The sequence below is a fragment of the Oncorhynchus kisutch genome, linkage group LG26 (assembly GCF_002021735.2).
Source record: "Oncorhynchus kisutch isolate 150728-3 linkage group LG26, Okis_V2, whole genome shotgun sequence".
Classification (NCBI taxonomy): domain Eukaryota; kingdom Metazoa; phylum Chordata; class Actinopteri; order Salmoniformes; family Salmonidae; genus Oncorhynchus; species Oncorhynchus kisutch.
Window position 1 is genome coordinate 23,532,826 of NC_034199.2, and position 20,702 is coordinate 23,553,527.

Below are 20,702 nucleotides of genomic sequence, written 5' to 3' on the forward strand. Positions count from 1 at the left end.
TGGATTTGAGATGCTTAATGTGAGTCTGGAAGGACAGTTTACAGTCTAACCAGACACCTCAGTATTTGTAGTTGTCCACATACTTTAAGTCAGAACCGTCCAGACTAGTGATGCTAGACGGGCGGCCTGATGCGGGCAGTGATCGGTTGAAGAGCATGCATTTAGTTTTGCTTGCATTTAAGAGCAGTTGGAGGCCACGAAGGAGTGTTGTATGTCATTTGAAGCTCATCTGGAGGTTTGTTATCAGGCTTTCATGGTCGAATTGCTGCAAAGAAACCACTACTGAAGGACACCAATAATAATAATAAGACTCGATCAATGGTCATTAGACCGGTGGAAATCTGTCGTTTTGATCTGGAGTCCAGATTTGATGTTTTTTTGTTCCCACTTCCGTGTCTTTGGGAGACGCAGAGTAGGTGAACGAATTATCTCTGCATGTGTGGTTCCCACCGTGCAACATGGAGGTGGTGTGGGAGTGCTTTGCTTGGTGACACTGTCTGTGATTTATTTAGAATTCAAGGCACACTTAACCAGCATGGCTACATGAGCATTCTGCAGCGATACGCCATCCCATCTGGTTTGCGCATAGCGGGACTATCATTTGTTTTTCAACAGGACAATGACTCAAAACACACCACCAGGCTGTGTAAGGGCTATTTGGCCTAGGAGAGTGATGGAGTGCTGCATCAGATGACCTGGCTTCCACTATCACCCAACCTTAACCCAATTGAGATGGTTTGGGATGAGTTGGACCGCAGAGTGAAGGAAAAGCAGCCAACAAGTGCTCAGCATATGTGGGAACTCCAAGACTTTTGGAAAATCGTTCCTCGTGAAGCTGGTTAAGAGAATGCTAAGAGTGTGCAAAGCTTAACACTTTTTTTTGGTTACTACATGATTCCATTTTGTGTTATTTCATAGTTTTAAAGTCTTTGCTATTATTCTACAATGTAGAAAATATTACAAATAAAGAAAACCCCTTGAAAAACCCACACCTTAGATGTGTCCAAACTTTTGACTGGATGTGTATATTAGGGATATTTCATGCTGAAGCCCTCATTTAACACCAATGTTATTCACTAAGTTGATGGGTTATATTTAGGATAATGTTTACAGCTTTGTCATACCCTTTTTGTTTGAAAATCATCTTATTTTATATATGTTTGTTGGCCAGAGATGGACACCTGTGGTAATCTGAAGTACCCAAAAAAGGTCACTAGATGTCACCTGATAAAATAAAATACTTTATGTTACCAAAATGTTTGTAAACTTTTGAAAGTTTCCAGTAGTATAGCATCCATTTGCAGCCCTATTCCTGACAATGTTCTCACCTAATTATGCGTAATAAAGCAAAGAGTGTCATAAAACCTTTCCGATTCTAAAATCCTGTTGTAAAACCATGATTAAACTGGCCTAGCCCATATGAGAACCTGGTAGAATACATTGTTTACTTAATTGTACAGCGTTAGAACGAGCAGTATGAGGAAGAAGGGGGTGGCAGGGGACTTACCCTTTGCTGTTTGCCAGGCCTCTGAGGTTGACATGTAAAAGCATCTGCTTGTTTTATTAGACTTCTGCAAACTCTGGAGCAGAGTTTTGAGCTGTTGCCAGGAAGTTGATAAAGGCTGTAGGGAATCAGAAAATGGGGCAGTGGCTGATTTAAAAAATAAAAATAAAGTTTTTATTGCTGTATGATAAAGCCTCAAATTGGACATTGGACTTGCTGAGTAAGGTTGATTATTCTAGAATGCTAAATACCAGTGTCTCCCCTTCTGCCCAGACAGCCTGTGCATGATGGAATGGCCTCTTTGGGACTGTAGAGTATTCTGACCTGTATGTCATTGTATTCTTATTTAGTTTTATTCTAGATGGTAGCCCAACATGCTCATCCACTACATCCACTGCTCTAACTAGGTATGGGCCTGCCGCTGGGGATGCTGAATGGGTCGGTCTGCGGCGTCGGAGAGTTCCTGATGGAGAGCATACACCAGGAGAGCATGGAGTCAGCGCCACCGGCAGTGAGCTCAGGTGGGCCAGGACCCTTGGCGTTTGGGATGAATGGGTCTGCGCCGGTGCCAGGCCTGGTGGACCAGGGGGGAGTGGAGGTGTCCACACCGGCCCCTAAGGAGCTGGAGATCTTCACTGTGGCCTCCATGCAGATCCCCTGTCGCTGCACTAACTCCTATGCCTACCTGTAGAGACCTTAGAGTGCATGTATTGAGTTGAGTGTTGACCCTCCTAGTCATTGTATCTTGGTAGAATGTCCATCAGGCCCTCTCTGGCCATGTTCTCTCACTGATGGAATTAAATGTAGTGCCATTGTTGGGTTCTTGGCATGATAATTATATATTTCCGGGTTCTAGAAATAAAGGCATAAATAGTTAATTTATTGTATTCTACATACATGTTAAGAAAACCATTGCCTTGCTACTATACTTAATTGATAGAGAAACATTAGTTTTATGTTTCGTTGTGTTTCGTTGTTATACCAGGTTCTTTGAATGATCCACACAATTATTGTTGTGTTTTTGGCAAAGCCCCTTAGGATGAGTGACTTGTGTTTTGCACAATTATCCCTCCACACCCTACATTGCCCAATGGTAACTGTAATAATGTTGTAAAATTCTAATCTACATTCCTTTGATGTAGAAACGCCCACACCTTGGGAACAACTTACTGAAACCAGCCTCACTTGGTTTCCAGAGAAGAATAGGGAGAAGGTTAGACTTCGGTTAGTTCAAATCCTAGAGGCTGCACTGAAGTTTCCCTCCGCATCATGACTATGCAATAGCGGAATTCTGACCTTTACGAAGTTAGACCAGTGGTTCCCAACTGTTTTTTAACCGTGGCACACCTTGATGGGATAGCACTATTAATGTGTTTAGTGGTAATGACCTCTTATTTTATCTGATCCATACAGAAAATCTATTTTCTGTGACAAACGTTTTTTATACATTAAATATGGTTTGTTTGAAATAGTTCCTTACTCATGATTGTTATTGTGTGTGTGTACTAGAGGTCTTCGTGAATCCAGCTGGACACGAATCCCCGAGACCAGATCTGGGATGCAAGCGTGTCCGGGTCGAGAATTCTTAATAATATCAAGGGTCTGGGTCGGCTCTGATATGATTGCCTTGGGTATGTGTAATTTTTAACTGACTTGCTAGGACCCACATACAATCAAACACGAATGCTGCAGTAGAGAGAGACAGAGAAGTTGTATAATTTTTGCTGCTGCTCTTTGTTTTTCATGAGAGTGGTACGTGTAGCTTGTTGTTGGCCAATCATAAGAGCCAATGTATGCTTGGTCCGAAAATGTGGTCAAGGCACCATATGGATGGTGTGACACATTTGCGGAGCCTCGGAGGGCACGCACAGGCCAAATTGAGCTCTGTACCGCATCGCCGTGCGCCACTCAAAAGCGGAGGTCTCCGTATAGCTCCGCGTTGACTGATTGGTTGACTGTAGGTGAGGGCGGGAGGTCCTGTATAAACACAAACTGACTTCCTTGACAACTTCCTTCACTACAGCTCTGCGAGTTGTTTGTAACTGTAGAACGGGAAAGCGTATGCAGCATCAAATAGTGTAGCTTGCGCTCTTAACTAGCTTCTCCCGGTTTGATGCAGTCAATATAGGTACCCGTACTTAATCATATATGATGTTAAATAACCTAGCTATGGCAGCGATTAGTCTACTATAGCTCAAGTCGGATTGGTTGGTTGCGGTCTCTCCCGCCACTGTTCCTGTGTCGCTCATTCACGCACACTCACAGTAGCCTACCACACAGCATGGCCCCTGCTATAGCGTCATTACTCTCTACCTCTTTCCTTGCGCTTTATCAGCTCCGGTTAATAAAGCAGCTTAAAAATGTACTTGTCTGTTGCTTCAGGACCGGGTCTGTATCGATCTGGTCTATACCGAACGGGTCTAGTTGTCCTCGGTTCTGTTCAGAACGGGTCCCTATATAGTTTATTATTTATTATTATTATTTTATTTATGCATATCGGGTCCGGATGGGAAACCCCAGGTCCATTTTAGAATGGATCCATCTTTTTTGACCCGTGAAGGCCTCTACCGGTTTAAGAGCGTCCCCGAATCTGCACCAGAAATAACAAAATGTAGCACTGGTTAAATATGTATTTGAGTTTTTAACGGTTTGCGCTACAAACAGGCGGGTTTCTCTGTTATAAAGGTGCAACCAAGGACACAAAGCCATGCTCTGTTTGTTTCTATAGCACAGGCTGTGGTATAGCTAAGCTCAGAGCCATATAGTAGGAATTAAATGACTCCGGCTAAGTTTAATCAGACTTGCCTGTTTTAATGGTTTTCACAGACTAAGTAAAGTGATACAAATTGTATAACCGACACTAGTGCGCCAAAGTACAAATTCCATGTGCATTCCACAGGTCCCGTTTTATAAGTGCGTGTTAAACATCGGTTGGGGGCCACTGAGTTAAGACATACAGTACTGCATTTAGTGGTAGTAATGTTGTTGCACCACTTTGGCCAATACGGGGATAAAGACATAATTTGTCGATCTCATGTCAGAATGAAGAGACTACTAGAGAATGTTCCTGCCCTTAAAGTAAAAATAAGGGAAAGCATATTTTGTTTGATCTGCTTTTTCTTTTATTCCCCCTGAGAAAATCTACCTTTTTGGACATTTCTGGTGGTGACTCTGTCTCATAGCTATTTTTTTATACAAGAACTCCCTTGTTATGCCAAAGCATATCTTTACGTTAATGTTTAAAGTACATACATCTTTACTGTGCAGCTTTTCTGTATTATGTGAGCTTTTAGGTATTTCCAAGGTGTGCTATATGGCCTGACCCTGTCCTATTAGCTCGCAGACTGGTTGGATTAGCCCCTCCTAGTGCCCTCATCTTCTCTCATTCTACTTTTCTAGGAAAGGACTTTGTACACTTTTCTGTATAGCCTATCTATTGTGTCTGGTGTTGAAAATGGTGTGAGTTTATTTGGACTGTTTTTCTAAGTTTTTGCAGCATTATTTGGCTTGTGTTTTGTTGTATTGCTTTGCTAACTAACTGCAGTAATGACAAAATGTAAACGTTGATCTATGACAAATGAGCGTGATTAGTAGTGCTACAATTTTTATAAAGCAAGGCAAAGCTACTCTTGCCTAAGGCAATTTTTTAAGAAGGAAAAATAGGAACCTTCATAAATGTATTGGTCACAAACTTTAAATCCCTCCCTACATACATCTGCTTCATGACAATTTTTCGGTCGAGCAATCCGCTCAGCAGTACTATTCAGTCTGTACAGAATCACACATGTTAATGAGTAGATGGCATATATTGATGCAAATTAGAGCTGACGCTCAGTGTGGGGTAGTTTTGTACGGTTTAAACTCATTAAAAGGTAATTCTTTTGAATAAAATTATGATGGAGGGGCTATGATTTTTCTCTTAATTTGTTACTTTCTCATACACACAAAAAATTATCTACAATCGTCTGAAAACACAGAAGCAATATTATTTCATATTTTCTATAGTTCACCTGAATATCTGAGTAGTTTGGTGCCCTCTAGTGATATTGAGAAGGCTGTGCAGGCCCTCAATTGTGCCGTCTCATTTCTAAATATTATGCTGTCATATAGACTGTCTTGGCATAATGGCTAAACCAATGGGAGCGGGAAGGGGGTGGAACTAGGGGTGCGTTCGTAAATTCACTCTGACTATCTACTCCGATTTCAGAGCACTCTCATCTGAGTGTGCCAGAGTGCAGAATAATTTATGAATTTACGAACGCTCAACACCCGTTGATTATGGCCGGTGTCAGTAAACGTCTGCAAAAAAAGCACAATTAAGTTGTTGCCAGCAGCACAGTTAGTCTCCAACACTCTGGATAACATGGAAACAGCCTAACCAGCTCTGCTAGTGCTAGTAAAATGGAGTGAGATGTTCTCTCATTTGTGTCTGGAAGTAGCTAGCCAACATTAGCCAGTTAGCTTGGAAGCTTGACTAAAGATGTTAAGTCAGAACGCTCGGGTCAACCCTACTCATCTGCCAGATCTTACACTGTGAGCTCTGAACGCTCCGAGAGCAAAACTCTCTGAATTTACGAACGGGCAATTTGACAACGCTCTGAATTTACGAACTCCCAGATCCGTATAGCTCCAGAATGAATCTACGAACAAATCCCTAGTGCAGCCGCGAGCAGGGTTTGTGTGTCGATGTAACCAGGATGTACAGGGATGTAACACAAGATAGTGAGGTTTACTGGAATCTATTTGGTAATCTGTAGTCAGGTTTTCCGTTTCTGAAATGTTCATCTCCATCAGTAATAGTTGTGCAAAATCAATTCTTAAATCTTTGCTCATCTGTGAGCAGGAAGTTTTGGCCCCGCACTGGCAAAACCAGCATTGAAATTATTTGACCAGTTGTCCCATTTCCAATGGCAGGTGACTCTCTAGCAGCAGGTTTAGGGTGTGAGGGGACCTGGTCGAGCGGCTCTACCATCGCCCCCGCCGAAATCGTACACCACCAAGTCTACACCAAGGGATACAGCGGAGCACATGGTTGCTACTGGTAACGCAGGCAGCCAGGTGGAACACCAGACGTCGGTGAAGGCAGAGCAGCAGTACTACCATCAGCATTATAACCATGCCCTGTTCAGCACCATCCTCCTCTACCACGGCTCATAAGGAGTTGGAAGGACCCCGTTGTCAGGCCGTCCCTCGGTTTGCATGTAATTTATGCTTGATGTAAACAAGCATTCATATGCCTTAAAACCATGGAGTGAGTGGTTCCTTTTTCATATGGTCATTGTGATTTTTTAAATATATATTTTTAATGTAAAGGGAAGGCCCATCCCTCTTCTAAAGGGGATGTTTAGTTTTCGGATATGAAATTCTGTAAAACAGTTACTTGTTTTTGTGATACAGTTTTGTAATGTGAAAAGTTGATTTCGAGTGATTAAAGAAAAAGCTAGAGTAAATGCATATAATGCATTATATTTTGATTTTCAACTTAGTTTTTTAAAAGTATAAACATTGTGTTCAGTTATCCTGTAATTAGTCATGTACTGTTATTTTACCCATTGATCTTGTTCTGGGGCTAAAACTAGTCTGAATGTAAATTCAAGTGATATGTCAGATGTCTTTTTTTGAGTAATGAAATAATGCCTCAACCTCTGTTTGAAGAATGTCTTGGAGTCAGGTTCTTTGTTTTGTCATCCTCTGTTACGGTTTTCTACCTCTGACGAGGAGGTGTAGCAGGGATCGGACCAAAACGCAGCGTGGTTATTTAGATTCATGTTTAATAAAGAAAGAACACTGAAGTGTGGGTGATTCTGTTACGGTTTTCTTCTATCTCTGACGAGGAGGTGTAGCAAGGATCGGACCAAAATGCAGCATGGTAATTTTGATACATGTTTAATGAACGAATAAACACGAACAATACAAAAACGTAACGCGAAAACCTAAACAGCCTATCTGGTGCAAACAGAGACAGGAACAATCACCCACGAAACACTCAAAGAATATGGCTGCCTAAATATGGTTCCCAATCAGAGACAACGATAAACACCTGCCTCTGATTGAGAACCACTTCAGGCAACCATAGACTTTTCTAGAAAACCCCACTATACCACAATCCCAATACCTACAACAACAAAAAAACAAGACTAAACACACCACATAATAAACCCATGTCACACCCTGGCCTGACCAAAATAATAAAGAAAACACAAAATACTAAGACCAGAGCGTGACATCCTCATTCATCTGTATCCTGATGATAATTAAATATGAGGTCACCTTAAAAGCACATTGGGATGTGATTCTTCAAATTGTCCGAAAATGTGACTGCTCCTTCCTACACTAATGTATGGGGAACAATACGGTATGCAATGAAAATGGAATACAGGACTTTTGTCTTGAACTACTATCCTGTATCATTTACGCCTCATAAAGCTTGAATATGTGAGTTGGCTGGATGTCCTTTGGGTGGTATACCATTCTTGATATACACGGGAAACTGTAGAGCGTGTTCTAACATACTTACATTTTTTGTCTTGCCCATTCACCCTCAGAATGGCACACAATCCATATATCTGTTGTTTTCAAAGGTTAAGAAGGATTTTTAAGACGTCTCCTCTTCATCTACAAGGATTGAAGTTGATTTAACAAGTAACGTCAATAAGGGATCAGAGTTTACATGGTCAGTCTGTTATGGAAAGAGTCTGTGTTCTTAATGTTTGTGCAGTGTGTATTTCCTCCCATAGTTTATCCAATAAGTAAACTGAAATTCCAGGTCCAATTTTTCACAATGGGAATTGCAATGAACTTTTTGTATTGAGTGAACTGAACCTTACCCTGTGTGCACTGGGGCCTCTGTTCAATTGCACGTGTCATAACCCATTTGTTAAATTGTTGTTTTGAGTTGTACTCAATGAACCAATAATTACTGCAATATGTCTGTGTTTTGCATTATGAGTGTTATTCAACGCCATAAGACCTCCCAGGAGCCTGGAAACGGCATCTGCACGTGCAGTGGAAGGGAACGCCACAGACAATGGATTTACTCTCTGTCCATGTGAGGTCCTATACCTGTGGTTGGGGACCATGCTCACTCCACAGTCCACACAGATGAGATGGACACAAACAATGGGACCTTGATTGGGCACTGGCATAATTCTCTTGAATTGTCCAGAACTTAGAATCACACACCACAGGTGAGAATTGCATGTATTTATTTTAATTTGAATGGAGTTCCATTGACTTCAAGATCTCTTTTGCAAGGGAGCCCTGCATCTTACAATTACACAACAAATGACACAGGAAATACACCAGAAAATAAGGGATTACCTAAGTAAAAACCCACTTGAAAAACAATCATATTCCTCAGCAGAGGTCCTCAATCAACACTCTGAAATGCCTGAAAGGCACTGATACATCCATTTGTAGGGAACTCTGAAGATTGCTCCATACATGGTGTCAGAAGAAACTACACTGAACAAAAATCTAAACTCAACATGTAAAGTGTTGATCCCATGTTTCGTGAGCTGAAACAAAAGATCCCCGAAATGTTCCATGCGCACAAAAAGCTTATTTCGCTCAAATTTTAAACACACATTATTTTACATCCCTGTTAGTGAGAATTTCTCCTTTGTCAAAATAATCCATCCACCTGACAGGTGTGGCATATCAAGAAGCATATTAAACAGCATGATCATTAAACCAGGCACACCTTGTGCTGTGGACAATAAAAGGCCACTCTAAAATGTGCAATTTTGGCACAACACAATGCCACAGATGTCTCAACTTTTGAGGGAGCGTGCAATTGGAATGCTGACTGCAGGAATATCCACCAGAGCTGTTGCCAGAAAATGTAATGTTAATTTCTCTACCATAAGCCACCTCCAACATCGTTTTAGAGAATTTGGCAGTACGTTCAACTGGCCTCACAACCGCAGACCATGTGTAACCACGCCAGCCCAGGACCTCCACATCCGGCCTCTTCACCTGCGGATTGTCTGAGTCCAGCCACCCAGACAGTTGATGAAACTGGCTTTGCACAACTGAAGAATATCTGCGCAAACTGTCAGAAACTGATGCTCATCTGCGTGCTTGTCGTCCTCACCAGGGTGTTGACCTGACTGCAGTTCGGCGTTGTGCCCAACTTCAGTGGGCAAATGCTCACCTTCAATGGCCACTGGCACGCTGGAGACGTGTGCTCTTCACGGATGAATCCCAGTTTCAACTGTACCGGGCAGATGGCAGACAGCGTGTATGGCATTGTGTGGGAGAGCGGCTTACTGTTCAACATTGTGAACAGTGCCCCATGGTGGCGGTGGGGTTATGGTATGGGAACGCATAAGCAACGGACAACAAACACAATTACATTTTATTGATGGCAATTTGAATGCACAGAGATACTGTGACGAGATCCTGAGGCCCATTGTCGTGCCATTCATCCGCCGCCATCACCTCATGTTTCAGCATGATAATGCACGGCCCCATGTCGCAAGGATCTGTACACAATTCCTGGAAGCTAAAATGTCCCAGTTCTTCCATTGCCTGCATATTCACCATGTCACCCATTGAGTACGTTTGGGATGAATCGACATGTACGACGGCGTGTTCCAGTTCCTGCCAATATCCAACACCTTCGCACAGTCATTGAAGAGGAGTGGGACAACATTCCACAGGCCACAATAAACAGCCTGATCAACTCTATGTGAAGGAGTTGTCACACTGCATGAGGCAAATGGTAGTCACACCAGATACTGACTGGTTTTCTGATCTACACCCCTACCTTTTTTTAAGGTCTCTGTGATTTACATATCTGTATTCCCAGTCATGTGAAATCCATAGATTAGGACCTAATGAATATATTTCAATTCAGTTTTCCTTATATAATTCAGTAAAATCTATGAAATTGTTGCATGTTGCATTTATATTTTTGTTCAGTGTAAAAGCAGTTTTTTTCAAGTGTGTAGCAACAGACAGAATATCCAGAGTTAGTCATCATTGTGATTGGGTATGGTAACTCTTACATCTATGGATAAGCAAAGATGTCAGGTAATGTGAGAGTTTATAAATGAATAAAATGTAGTGTTTCAACCTACGTGAGGTCAAAGCTCTACTTTCTAATAGAGCGATCAGTGATGAGTACAACATCTGTGACACTTGATAAAACAAAGTGTGCAAAGTGCTGTTAAACTGCATCTAAAGGCTTTAATGAAGTGGCAAGTGCATTCATGTAGATTACAGTGCATTCGGAAAGTATTCAGACCCCTTGACTTTTTCTACATATTGTAACGGCTTTCTTCTATCTCCTCCTCTGACAAAGAGGTAGAACAAGGATCGGACCAAAATGCAGCGTGGCTATTGCAATCCATGTTTATTAAATAATAAAGAAACACGAACTTTACAAAAACGTAATGTGAAAACAAAAACAGCCCTGTCTGGTGCAAACACAAAGACAGGAACAATCACCCACAAACGCACAGTGAAACCCAGGCTACCTAAATATGGTTCCCAATCAGAGACAACGAGAATCACCTGACTCTGATTGAGAACCTCAGGCAGCCATAGACTATGCTAGACACCCCTACTCAGCCACAATCCCAATACCTACTAAAACCCCAATACAAAAACACAACACAAAATAAACCCATGTCACACCCTGGCCTGACCAAATAAATATATAAACACAAAATACTAAGACCAGGGCGTGACACATATGTTACAGCCTTATTCTAAAATGGATTAAATAAATAAAATAAAATAAAAATCCTCATTAATCTACACACCATGACAAAGCATACACCTGTCTATATAAGGTCCCACAGTTGACAGTGCATCAATAGTAGCTCAATAGTTTCTCTGTAGAGATGGAAGAACCTTTCAGAAGCACAATCATCTCTGCAGCACTCCAGCAATCAGGCCTTTATGGTAGAGTGGCCAGACGGACGCCACTCCTCAGTAAAAGGCATATGAAAGCCTGCTTGGAGTTTGCCAAAAGGCACCTAAAGGACTCTCAGACCATGACAAACAAGATTCTCTGGTCTGATGAAACAAAGATTGGAGGAAACCTGGCACCATCCCTACGGTGAAGCATGGTGGTGGTTTTCAGCGGCAGGGACTGGGAGACTAGTCAGGATTGAGAGAAAGATGAATGGAGCAAAGTACATTGAGATCCTTAATGAAAACCTGATTCAGAGCGCTCAGGACCTCAGACTGGGGCGAAGGTTCACCTTCCAGCAGGACAACGACCCTAAGCACACGACCAAGTGTTAGATGAATTTAGTAACTATGTGTTCATGAACCAATTCAATTAAAATACTGTCTGTTTCTAAGGATTTGTAAGGTTCTTATTTGCATAAAATGGACAGAGACCAGCCACCAAAATTAATCAATAGCGTTTATTCTCAAGAGCTCTGCTCAAAATACCATGTACATTAGTTTATATATCACACATAGCGTCATAGCGTCCTAAATGTCCCTCCTCTCCGACAAGGACATAGCTGCTTTCAAAAGTCCATTCCAACATACACATATTGCTTATCATATGCTACCACAAATTGCATAATCTACTGCAAGCCTAACGGTTTCTCCCCGCCTTGGGTGGGGAGACTTTCTTCCTGTTATCGGTTTCACAGTGGTCACAATTTGTCTGTTAACACTTCCTCTTTGCCTATGTAGAACCATTCTTTATCAGACAGGATAGAATTATATTAGTTATAATTCTATGTTAAATTTATACATTATTTAGTCATTACTGATAAAAATCCTTCAACACCAAGACAACACAGGAGTGGCTTCGGGACAAGTATCTGAATGTCCTTGAGTGGCCCAGCCAGAGCCTGGACTTGAACCCGATTTAACCTTTCTGGAGAGACCTGAAAATAGCGGTGCAGTGACGCTCCCCATCCAACCGGCAAAGCTTAATTAAGAGGATCTGCAGAGAAGAATGGGAGAAACTCCTCAAATACAGGTGATCCAAGCTTGTAGCGCCATACTCAAGAAAACACAAGGCTGTAATCGCTGCCAAAGGTGCTTCAACAAAGTACTGAGTAAAGGGTCTGAGTACTGTAAATGTGATATTTCAGTTGTTTTGTAAAAATGTCTAAATAACTGTTTTTGCTTTGTCATGATGGGGTATTGTGTGTAGAATGATCAGGGAAAAACTGACTTGCCTAGTTAAATAAAGGTAATATACAAAAAAGTGTAAGTCTAGGACAGGAAGGAGCGTTGACATTCTGCTATTTGGTGAGAGGCATGTCCTACACTACCCGTCTGAAGTATTAGAACACCTACACATTCAAGGATTTTTCTTTATTTTTACTATTTTCTACATTGTAGAGTAATAGTGAAGACATCGCAATTATGAAATAGCACATATGGAATCATGTATACCAAAAAAGTGTGAAACAAATCCAAATATATTTTATATTTGAGATTCTTCAATTAGCCACCCTTTGCCTTGGTGACAGCTTTGCACACGCTTTGCATTCTCTCAACCAGCTTCATGAGCTAGTCACCTGCAATGCATTTCAATTAACAGGTGTGTCTTGTTAATTTGTGGAATTTCTTTCCTTTTTAATATGTTTGAGCCAATCAGTTGTATTTGGTAGAAGACCAAGTCCATGTTATGGCAAGAAAAGCTCAAATAAGCAACAGTCCATTACTTTAAGTCACGGTCAGTCAATACAGAACATTTCAAAAGCTTTGAATGTTTCTTCAAGTGCAGTCGCAAACACCATCAAGTGTGTTGAAACGGGCTCTCAGGAGGACTGCCACAGGAATGGAAGACCCAGAGTTACCTCTGTTGCAGAGGAGAAGTTCATTAGAGTTACCAGCCTCAGAAATTGCAGCCCAAATAAATGCTTCACAGAGTTCAAGTAACAGACACATCAACATCAACTGTTCAGAGGAGACTGTGTGCATCAGGCCGTCATGGTCAAATTGTTGCAAAGAAACCACTACTGAAGGACACCAATAAGAAGAGACTTGCTTGGGCCAAGAAACACGAGCAATGGACATTAGACCGGTGGAAATTTGTCCTTTGGTCTGAAGTCCAAATTGGAGATTTTTGGTTCCAACCGCCATGTCTTTGTGAGACACGGTGTGGGTGAACGGATGATCTCCGCATGTGTATTTCCCACTGTAAAGCATGGAGGAGGAGGTGTTATGGTGTGGGGGTGCATTGCTGGTGACACTGTGATTTATTTAGAATTCAATGCACACTTAACCAGCATGGCTACCACAGCATTCTGCAGTGATACACCATCCCATCTGGTTTGGGCTTAGTGGGACTATCATTTGTTTTTCAACAGGACAATGACCCAAAACATCTCCAGGCTGTGTAAGAGCTATTTTACGAAGAAGGAGAGTGATGGAGTGCTGCATCAGATGACCTGGCCTCCACAATCCCCCGACGTCAACCAAATTGAGTTGGTTTGTGGTGAGTCGGACCGCAGAGTGAAGTAAAAGCAGCCAACAAGTGCTCAGCATATGTGGGAACTCCTTCAAGACTATTGGAAAAGCATTCCAGGTGAAGCTGGTTGAGAGAATGCCAAGAATGTGCAAAGCTGTCATCACGGCAATGGGTGGCTATTTGAAGAATCTCAAATATAAAATATATATAGGGCTCTTTGACCATTCCTCCATACAGAATCTTTCCAGATCTTTGATATACATAGTCTCCCTTTTTGGACTGCCCTCCTCATTTCAAACCCCAGGTTTTGAATGGGGTTCGAAGTCCAGAGACAGATGGGCATTGCAAACTGTTGATTTTGTGGTCAATTATTATTTAATTGTAGATGTTAATGTGTGCTTGGGGTTATTGCCTTGTTGGAAGACCCACTTGCGGCCTAGGCTCAGCCTCCTGCCTGAGGCTACGAATGATTTTTGCAAAAATGTCCTAGTACTGGGTAAACTTAATGAATATGGTATTCCTCTCCGCTCCCTTTGTATCTGGAAAATGCCCACTATTTCACCTGTGCGAACACCCGTTTGTCACCTGTCTCAAGACCGAGGTTCATAGCTGGAGTTTTTAAACATTTTTTTACCTAACCTTACAAATGCTACGTCCCTGTAACCACGCCCCCGTCAAACACGGTCTCAAAATAAAAAAATAAGGTGAGACTAAGTCAATAGATACGTATTAAATCGTTTATCAATACAAATGTAATACAATAAAGCAAAATGATATTAAAACCCAAATTATCGTACGTCTCGGTTTTCTTCAGAAGACTACGGAAACGAAGACGTCCCCTATTAGGTGAAGTGGTATCGCCTAATATTTCACTTACCAGCGGCTAGGGTAGGACTCCGAGGATATCGTTTCACCGAGGCGGCAGCGGGAAAAAAGAGAGCTGAATGTTGTTGTAAACCCAACATTAACTAGCTATATTATAAACACTTTTGTTGTAAATAAAGCAGTACATTTGTGTTACCGTTATATATTTAGTTTACGATGTCTACTCCGGCAAGAAGACGATTGATGAGAGATTTTAAACGGTGAGATGAACATTTTTCACGGATGGTGTTATTGATGTCTGGAGAAGCTAACTAGCAAAGCTAGTCAGCGAAGGTTACCAAGCAAGCTAGCAAACGTCACACAGCCGTCTGTTTCCTGACATTCTGGGGTTTACCTAGTTTACAATTCTCAAATGTGTAATGTTGCGTTTGAAAATAGCTCATGCCGAGAAAGTCGTCGAACTCTAAAACAGTCAGCTACGTTAATTATTTAGCTTGCCAGCCAATACTTGGCTACAGATTAGCTAGCGAAGAAAACAACTTGCTCTCCCAATGCGAGTCACCATAGCTCACTCGCAAGCGAAACTGGGTTAGATTAACAATACGTCATAAGATTACTCAGGTTGGTTTTGCGATGTCCGGTGCTTGAATTGCATAACGTTAACCGTTACGGTTTGTGACTGACGTTTAGTTTCTTCTATGGTATATTGGCGAACACACAATTGAATGTGCATCCCGCCACAATGCGGGGTGGAAATAGGGTTCCCCCCAAAAATGAACAAACTACCAAAAGAAAATAAACACATTTTCTGTAAAAAATAAATAAAACAGATCTGTTCCCTACACAGGCTCAAGGGGAACCTGGTGAGGGCGGGTCTTCCGGTGACAGTACCCCATGCAAGTTTTCAGATGTCGAGCCTTAAGTCCAAACACTTGAAAAGTGGCCAAATCTTTTACATCCTTACGCTCAGGTGAAAGCTCTTACTGCGTATCTTACGTAACCAAGCTTCACATGCTTAGGTAATTGCTCTTTATCAAAAAACAACAGGCCCGACAGACGTTCTTCTTGTTCACCCAGGGGATCAGACGCTGTGCATCAACCACACCAGGAATTCAATTCAGGTATTTCACCTGAACATCTGTCGTCACCCCTGAGATGACTTGGTTGACAGGTGCTCTACTGCGAAGTTCAGAACACACAAATTCTGTTGTCCGGATTCTTTTTAGGCCCACAGCAATCTTCCTCTACTCTTCAGAAATACAATTAATCAAAATAAAACCACTACTGGTCACTCTCAGACTTTTCCAAGCGTGTACTTCACCATTTGACACCTCAAATGGGTTTCTCACATGCATCCTTGCTCAACAAACGCATCCCAACAAGAAGCAATTCATTATCATTCATACACGTATCCTCCAATCCAATTTTAGACTATTTCCTTTTCGTTCCAGTTTTCAATACTACTGTTGTCCATTCGGGAACATTTGTCTTCAACCAAATTTGCTCAACGTGCTGCTTGATTCAAACTCTGCATCCACTTCTGCCATCTTCCCACTTCCGTCCCTTCTTTGAGGTTTATTGGCAGACCACACTCATAAGGAGTGTAACCACCACCTACTGTACAGGGTAGTACGTTGAGCTAGCTAAGTAGCATTAACCCTTTTATGGGCTTCTGCATTGGTTGATAATATTGCAAGTAAGAGTGAGTTCAGTAATGTGTCGATTTGTAAAATAACTATCAGTTTGAAAATAGGGTTAATAAGTATATATTAGCTAGGTAGCAAGCAATTTTGACACGGAACTAAAGTTGTTTTTCTCGGGCCCCATAGGTTACAAGAAGACCCTCCGGCTGGCGTCAGTGGTGCCCCTTCCGAAAACAACATAATGGTGTGGAATGCAGTCATATTCGGGTAAGATGGCGAAGCGCAAGCGGTCAGAGGTGCACATTCAGACTGTCACAGATTTTCTGTGCAATATTATTTATAACCCCATGCTCTGGCAGCAAATATTGCAGAGTTAGGGTTCAGAAACAGCCTTCTGTCTTGGTAGTTTCAAATCATATTTTATTGGTCACATGCGCCAAAAACAACAGGCGTAGACTTTACCGTGAAGTACTTATGAGCCCATTCCCAACAATGCGGAGTTAAAAAGTAAATAGTAATACAAATTGAGACACTACAGAGGGTAGTGCGAACGGCCCAGTACATCACTGGGGCTAAACTTCCTGTCATCCAGGACCTCTATACTAGAGGTCGACCGATTATGATTTTTCAATGCCGATTATTGGTGGACCAAAAAAGCAGATACTGACTAATCGGATGATTTTTATATATATATTTGTAATAATAACAGTTACAACAATACTGAATGAACAATGAACCCTTTTATTTTAACTTAATATAATACATAAATTATATTTAGTCTCAAATAAATAATGCAAAGAGAAGAAAGTAAAGTAAAAGTGCAATATGTGCCATGTAGAAGAAAAAAAAGCTACCGTTTAAGTTCCTTGCTCAAAACATGAGAACATATGAAAGCTGGTGGTTCAATATTCACAGTTAAGAAGTTTTAGGTTGTAGTTATTATAGGAATTATGATGCGTCGACTATTTCCCTCTATACCATTTGTATTTCATATACCTTTGACTGGATGTTCTTATTGGCACTTTAGTATTGACAACCTAATCTCGGCAGTTGATCGGCTTGAATTCATAAACAGCGCTGTGCTTCAAGCATTTCTTGAAGAGCTGCTGGCAAACGCAGGAAAGTGCTGTTTGATTGAATGCTTACGAGCCTACTGCTGCCTACCACCGCTCAGATTGCTCTATAAAATATCAAATCATAGACCTAATTATAATAAACACACAGAAATACGAGCCTTTGGTCATTTAATATAGTAAAATCCGGAAACTATAATTTTGAAAACAAAGCGTTTATTCTTTCAGTGTAATAAGAAACCAATCTGTATTTTGTCGAACGGGTGGCAACCCTAAGTCTAAATATGCTGTTACATTGCACAACTTTCAATGTTATGTCATAATCATGTAAAATTCTGGCAAATCAATTACGGTCTTTGTTAGGAAGAAGCACAGTTCGCAACGAGCCAGGCGGCCAAACTGTTGCATATACTCTGCTTGCATTGAATGCAAGAGAAGTGACACAATTTCCCTAGTTAATATTGCCTTCTAACATGCATTTATTTTAACTAAATATGCAGGTTTAAAAATATATAATTGTGTATTGATTTTAAGAAATGCATTGCTGTTTATGGTTAGGTACATTTGTGCAACGAATGTGCTTTTTTTGGGAATGAGCTTTTGTTAAATCATCACCCGTTTGGCAAAGTTGAAGTAGGCTGTGATTCGATGATAAATGAACATGCACCGCATTGATTATATGCAACGCAGGACAAGCTAGTTAACTACACATGGTTGATGATATTACTAGGTTAACTAGTAATTATGTGAAGATTGATTGTTTTTTGTAAGATAAGTTTAATGCTAGCTAGCAACTTACCTTTGCTCATTGCAGCCCCAAGGTCCTTTTGACGCTGCACTCGCGTAACAGGTGGTCAGCCTGCCACGCAGTTTCTTCGTAGAGTGCAATTGTAATCGGCAATAATCGGCGTCCAAAAATGCCGATTACCGATTGTTATAAACTTGAAATCAGCCCTAATTAATCGGCCATGCCGAATAATCGGTCCACCTCTAGTGTGGAGTGCAATAGAGATTGCATCATCTGTGGATCTGTTTGGGCGGTGTGCAGATTTGAAGGGGGCTAGGGTGATGGTGTTGATTTGAGCCATTACCAGCTTTTCAAGGGATTTCATGGCTACAGATGTGAGTGCTATGGGGCGATAGTTATTTAGACGGTTACCTTGGCATTCTTGGGTACAGGGACTATGGTGGTCTTAACGTGTAGGTATTACTGACTGGATCAGGGAGAGGTTGAACATGTCATTGTAGACACTTGCCAGCTGGTTAGCGTAGTTATTGGTAATTCTGTGAGATCAAGGTAATTTCAATACCTTTCTGGGCCAATGATACCAAAAATGTGAAGTGATTAATCTGCTCATCACAATGTTCCTCCATCTGTTAACTTATTTACGGGGAAATTACACATTTTTCACACATACAGAGAAAACGTTTAAACATATTTATTTCCCTTTACAGCCCAGAAGGGACACCTTTTGAGGACGGTGAGTACAGCACTGTGCACCCCATTCTTTATGTTTGCATACTCTACGGAGCTACGGGTTGTGTGTGACGTAATTGTTGATTTGATCAATTTCACATAAAGTAGGCTAAAGCAGTCAATCATCAACTTCCTGTTTTATCTACCGGCAGTGTTACAGATAATACAACATCTGTAAATGCTAAGTTTTCTAACATTCTTTGTTGCATGATAGTATGAGTGATATGAACTAGAGCCATGGTTCTAATTCTTCTTTCCTCCCCATCTTTTATGTTCCAGGCACATTTAAGCTTACTGTTGAGTTCACAGAAGAATACCCTAACAAACCCCCCACAGTACGATTTGTGTCAAAGATGTTTCATCCAAATGGTATGTTGTCACAACGACAGTAGCAAAACAGCCTGATTATGGTTAGTACTGCAAAGGTTAATGGTATTTTAACCCTTCTGATTTCTTTACAGTGTATGCAGATGGCAGTATATGTCTAGACATTCTGCAGAATCGATGGAGTCCAACCTATGATGTGTCATCCATTCTTACCTCTATTCAGGTAGGCAAATATATCTTGTTTTCCATAATACATTTTATATGCCGTGTATCCTCCCTTCCCTGTCAACATTTAGTCCTACTGTGACCATACCGAACATCCTGAAGTGTCATGGTGCATGCCCACTTTTATGTCTTGATCTCTGTGCTGTAGAAAACCTGTCTCGTCTACTCAGTTGGCTCATTATTCATCACCTTGCTCCCTCCCTTCCCTTCCAGTCTCTGCTAGACGAACCAAACCCCAACAGCCCAGCCAACAGTCAGGCGGCCCAGCTTTACCAAGAAAACAAGAGGGAGTACGAGAAGCGTGTGTCGGCCATTGTAGAACAGAGCTGGAGGGACAGTTGACCACATCCTCTCCCTTCTGGCCTTCTCTATCACCAGCGCTGAGCTGTGTGTGATGCGAGTTTGAGTAGTTCATCTTAATTTAGATTTTTTTTGTTTCTTCCTCCATTTTAATTTGACATATTTATGCACTTTACCTGTCCCTTGTTGAACATTTTTTTTCCTAACACGCTTGGAGTGGAGTTTTTGTTATTTTTTCTATGTCTCTCTCCTGTTTTGGCTTATCAGGGGACTTATGTGCTGAATCTTGTTTTTGTCGCCACAGTCTTCAATTGAGGACAATTTTTGGACGTCAATTACCTGCCTCCTCCCTTCCCACACTGAAATAAATTAGTTGGACTGATGTGTAATGTTTGGGAGAAATATCAATGAATCATGTTAACCTGCTTGTAGGTCCTTTCTTTGGTGTGCTCCCCTTACCCTTTAATACATAAGCTCACTTTACAAAGCAGCATCTGAGCTATCAAGCTCATTACCTTTCTTTGGAAAATTGTTGCGTGTGTTCATCCTTAAACAACCTGATTCAGAACTAGACCCACATGCTTAACCCATGTCTTTGCTGTGTTGTGAGCTCTGTTACATGCATGACAGTGATAGTGTTCTTGTTCTCTGTTCAGTAAGTACTCGTGTATATAGAACATACATCCTGATTGTACAGATTTTGCACTGGTTGTCCACCATGTCACTTATTCAGCAATTGTAAATAAGTCGTCAAAGCTACCTTTATGACAGTAATGTTTCTCTTGGCTGGTTAACCATGTGCTCCCTACCGTAGTCATCCATCACCTCTATATTTAGCTTTCGCTATCTGGTAAATACTGTGAAATCAGTAATCTCTTGCAATGCTGAGAAACTAGCTGCACACTTCCATCAGTTAATGCCTTTGCAGCAT

At 41.3% G+C, this 20,702-nt stretch overlaps 2 protein-coding genes across 7 annotated transcripts in view; both read left to right on the forward strand.

Annotated features, from left to right (window-relative positions):
• Nucleotides 1-7,422, forward strand: part of LOC109871022 (ankyrin repeat domain-containing protein 10-like) — a 35,201-nt gene extending 27,779 nt beyond the window's left edge. Inside the window, exons 5-6 of one of the 3 annotated variants that reach the window (XR_004205683.1) lie at nucleotides 1,912-2,884; nucleotides 3,014-5,410. Coding sequence is in view for 2 of the 3 variants with exons in the window: in XM_020461775.2 (XP_020317364.1) it covers nucleotides 1,912-2,195 (284 nt within the window). In the remaining variant the exon portion in view is untranslated. Of the gene's footprint in view, nucleotides 1-1,911; nucleotides 5,411-6,418 lie in introns of those variants that run through there. The other 2 variants (XM_020461776.2, XM_020461775.2) reach the window with 2 other exon arrangements.
• A 4,702-nt stretch (nucleotides 7,423-12,124) lies between these two features.
• On the forward strand, nucleotides 12,125-20,469 carry LOC109871029 (ubiquitin-conjugating enzyme E2 A-like). Of its 4 annotated transcripts, none has more exons than XM_020461793.2 (7): nucleotides 14,664-14,986; nucleotides 15,574-15,696; nucleotides 16,556-16,636; nucleotides 18,898-18,923; nucleotides 19,199-19,288; nucleotides 19,381-19,469; nucleotides 19,685-20,469. In XM_020461793.2, the coding sequence occupies exons 1-7, from the start codon at nucleotides 14,943-14,945 to the stop codon at nucleotides 19,811-19,813; spliced, it is 582 nt and encodes a 193-aa protein (XP_020317382.1). In that variant the 5' UTR covers nucleotides 14,664-14,942; the 3' UTR covers nucleotides 19,814-20,469. The 4 variants fall into 4 exon arrangements, with proteins under 4 accessions (XP_020317384.1, XP_020317383.1, XP_020317382.1 ...); XM_031806276.1 differs by lacking the exon at nucleotides 14,664-14,986 and adding an exon at nucleotides 15,804-15,847; XM_020461795.2 differs by lacking the exons at nucleotides 14,664-14,986; nucleotides 15,574-15,696 and adding an exon at nucleotides 12,125-12,458.
• Nucleotides 20,470-20,702: the final 233 nt, after the last annotated feature.

Bases quoted from the DNA above. Each gene is read 5' to 3' on its own strand.
- LOC109871029 (XM_020461793.2), top strand. From the start codon at position 14,943: ATGTCTACTCCGGCAAGAAGACGATTGATGAGAGATTTTAAACG. The intron at 15,697-16,555 runs GTGAAAGCTCTT...CGGGCCCCATAG, and splicing joins TTTTACATCCTTACGCTCAG to GTTACAAGAAGACCCTCCGG. The intron at 19,289-19,380 runs GTATGTTGTCAC...ATTTCTTTACAG, and splicing joins AAAGATGTTTCATCCAAATG to TGTATGCAGATGGCAGTATA.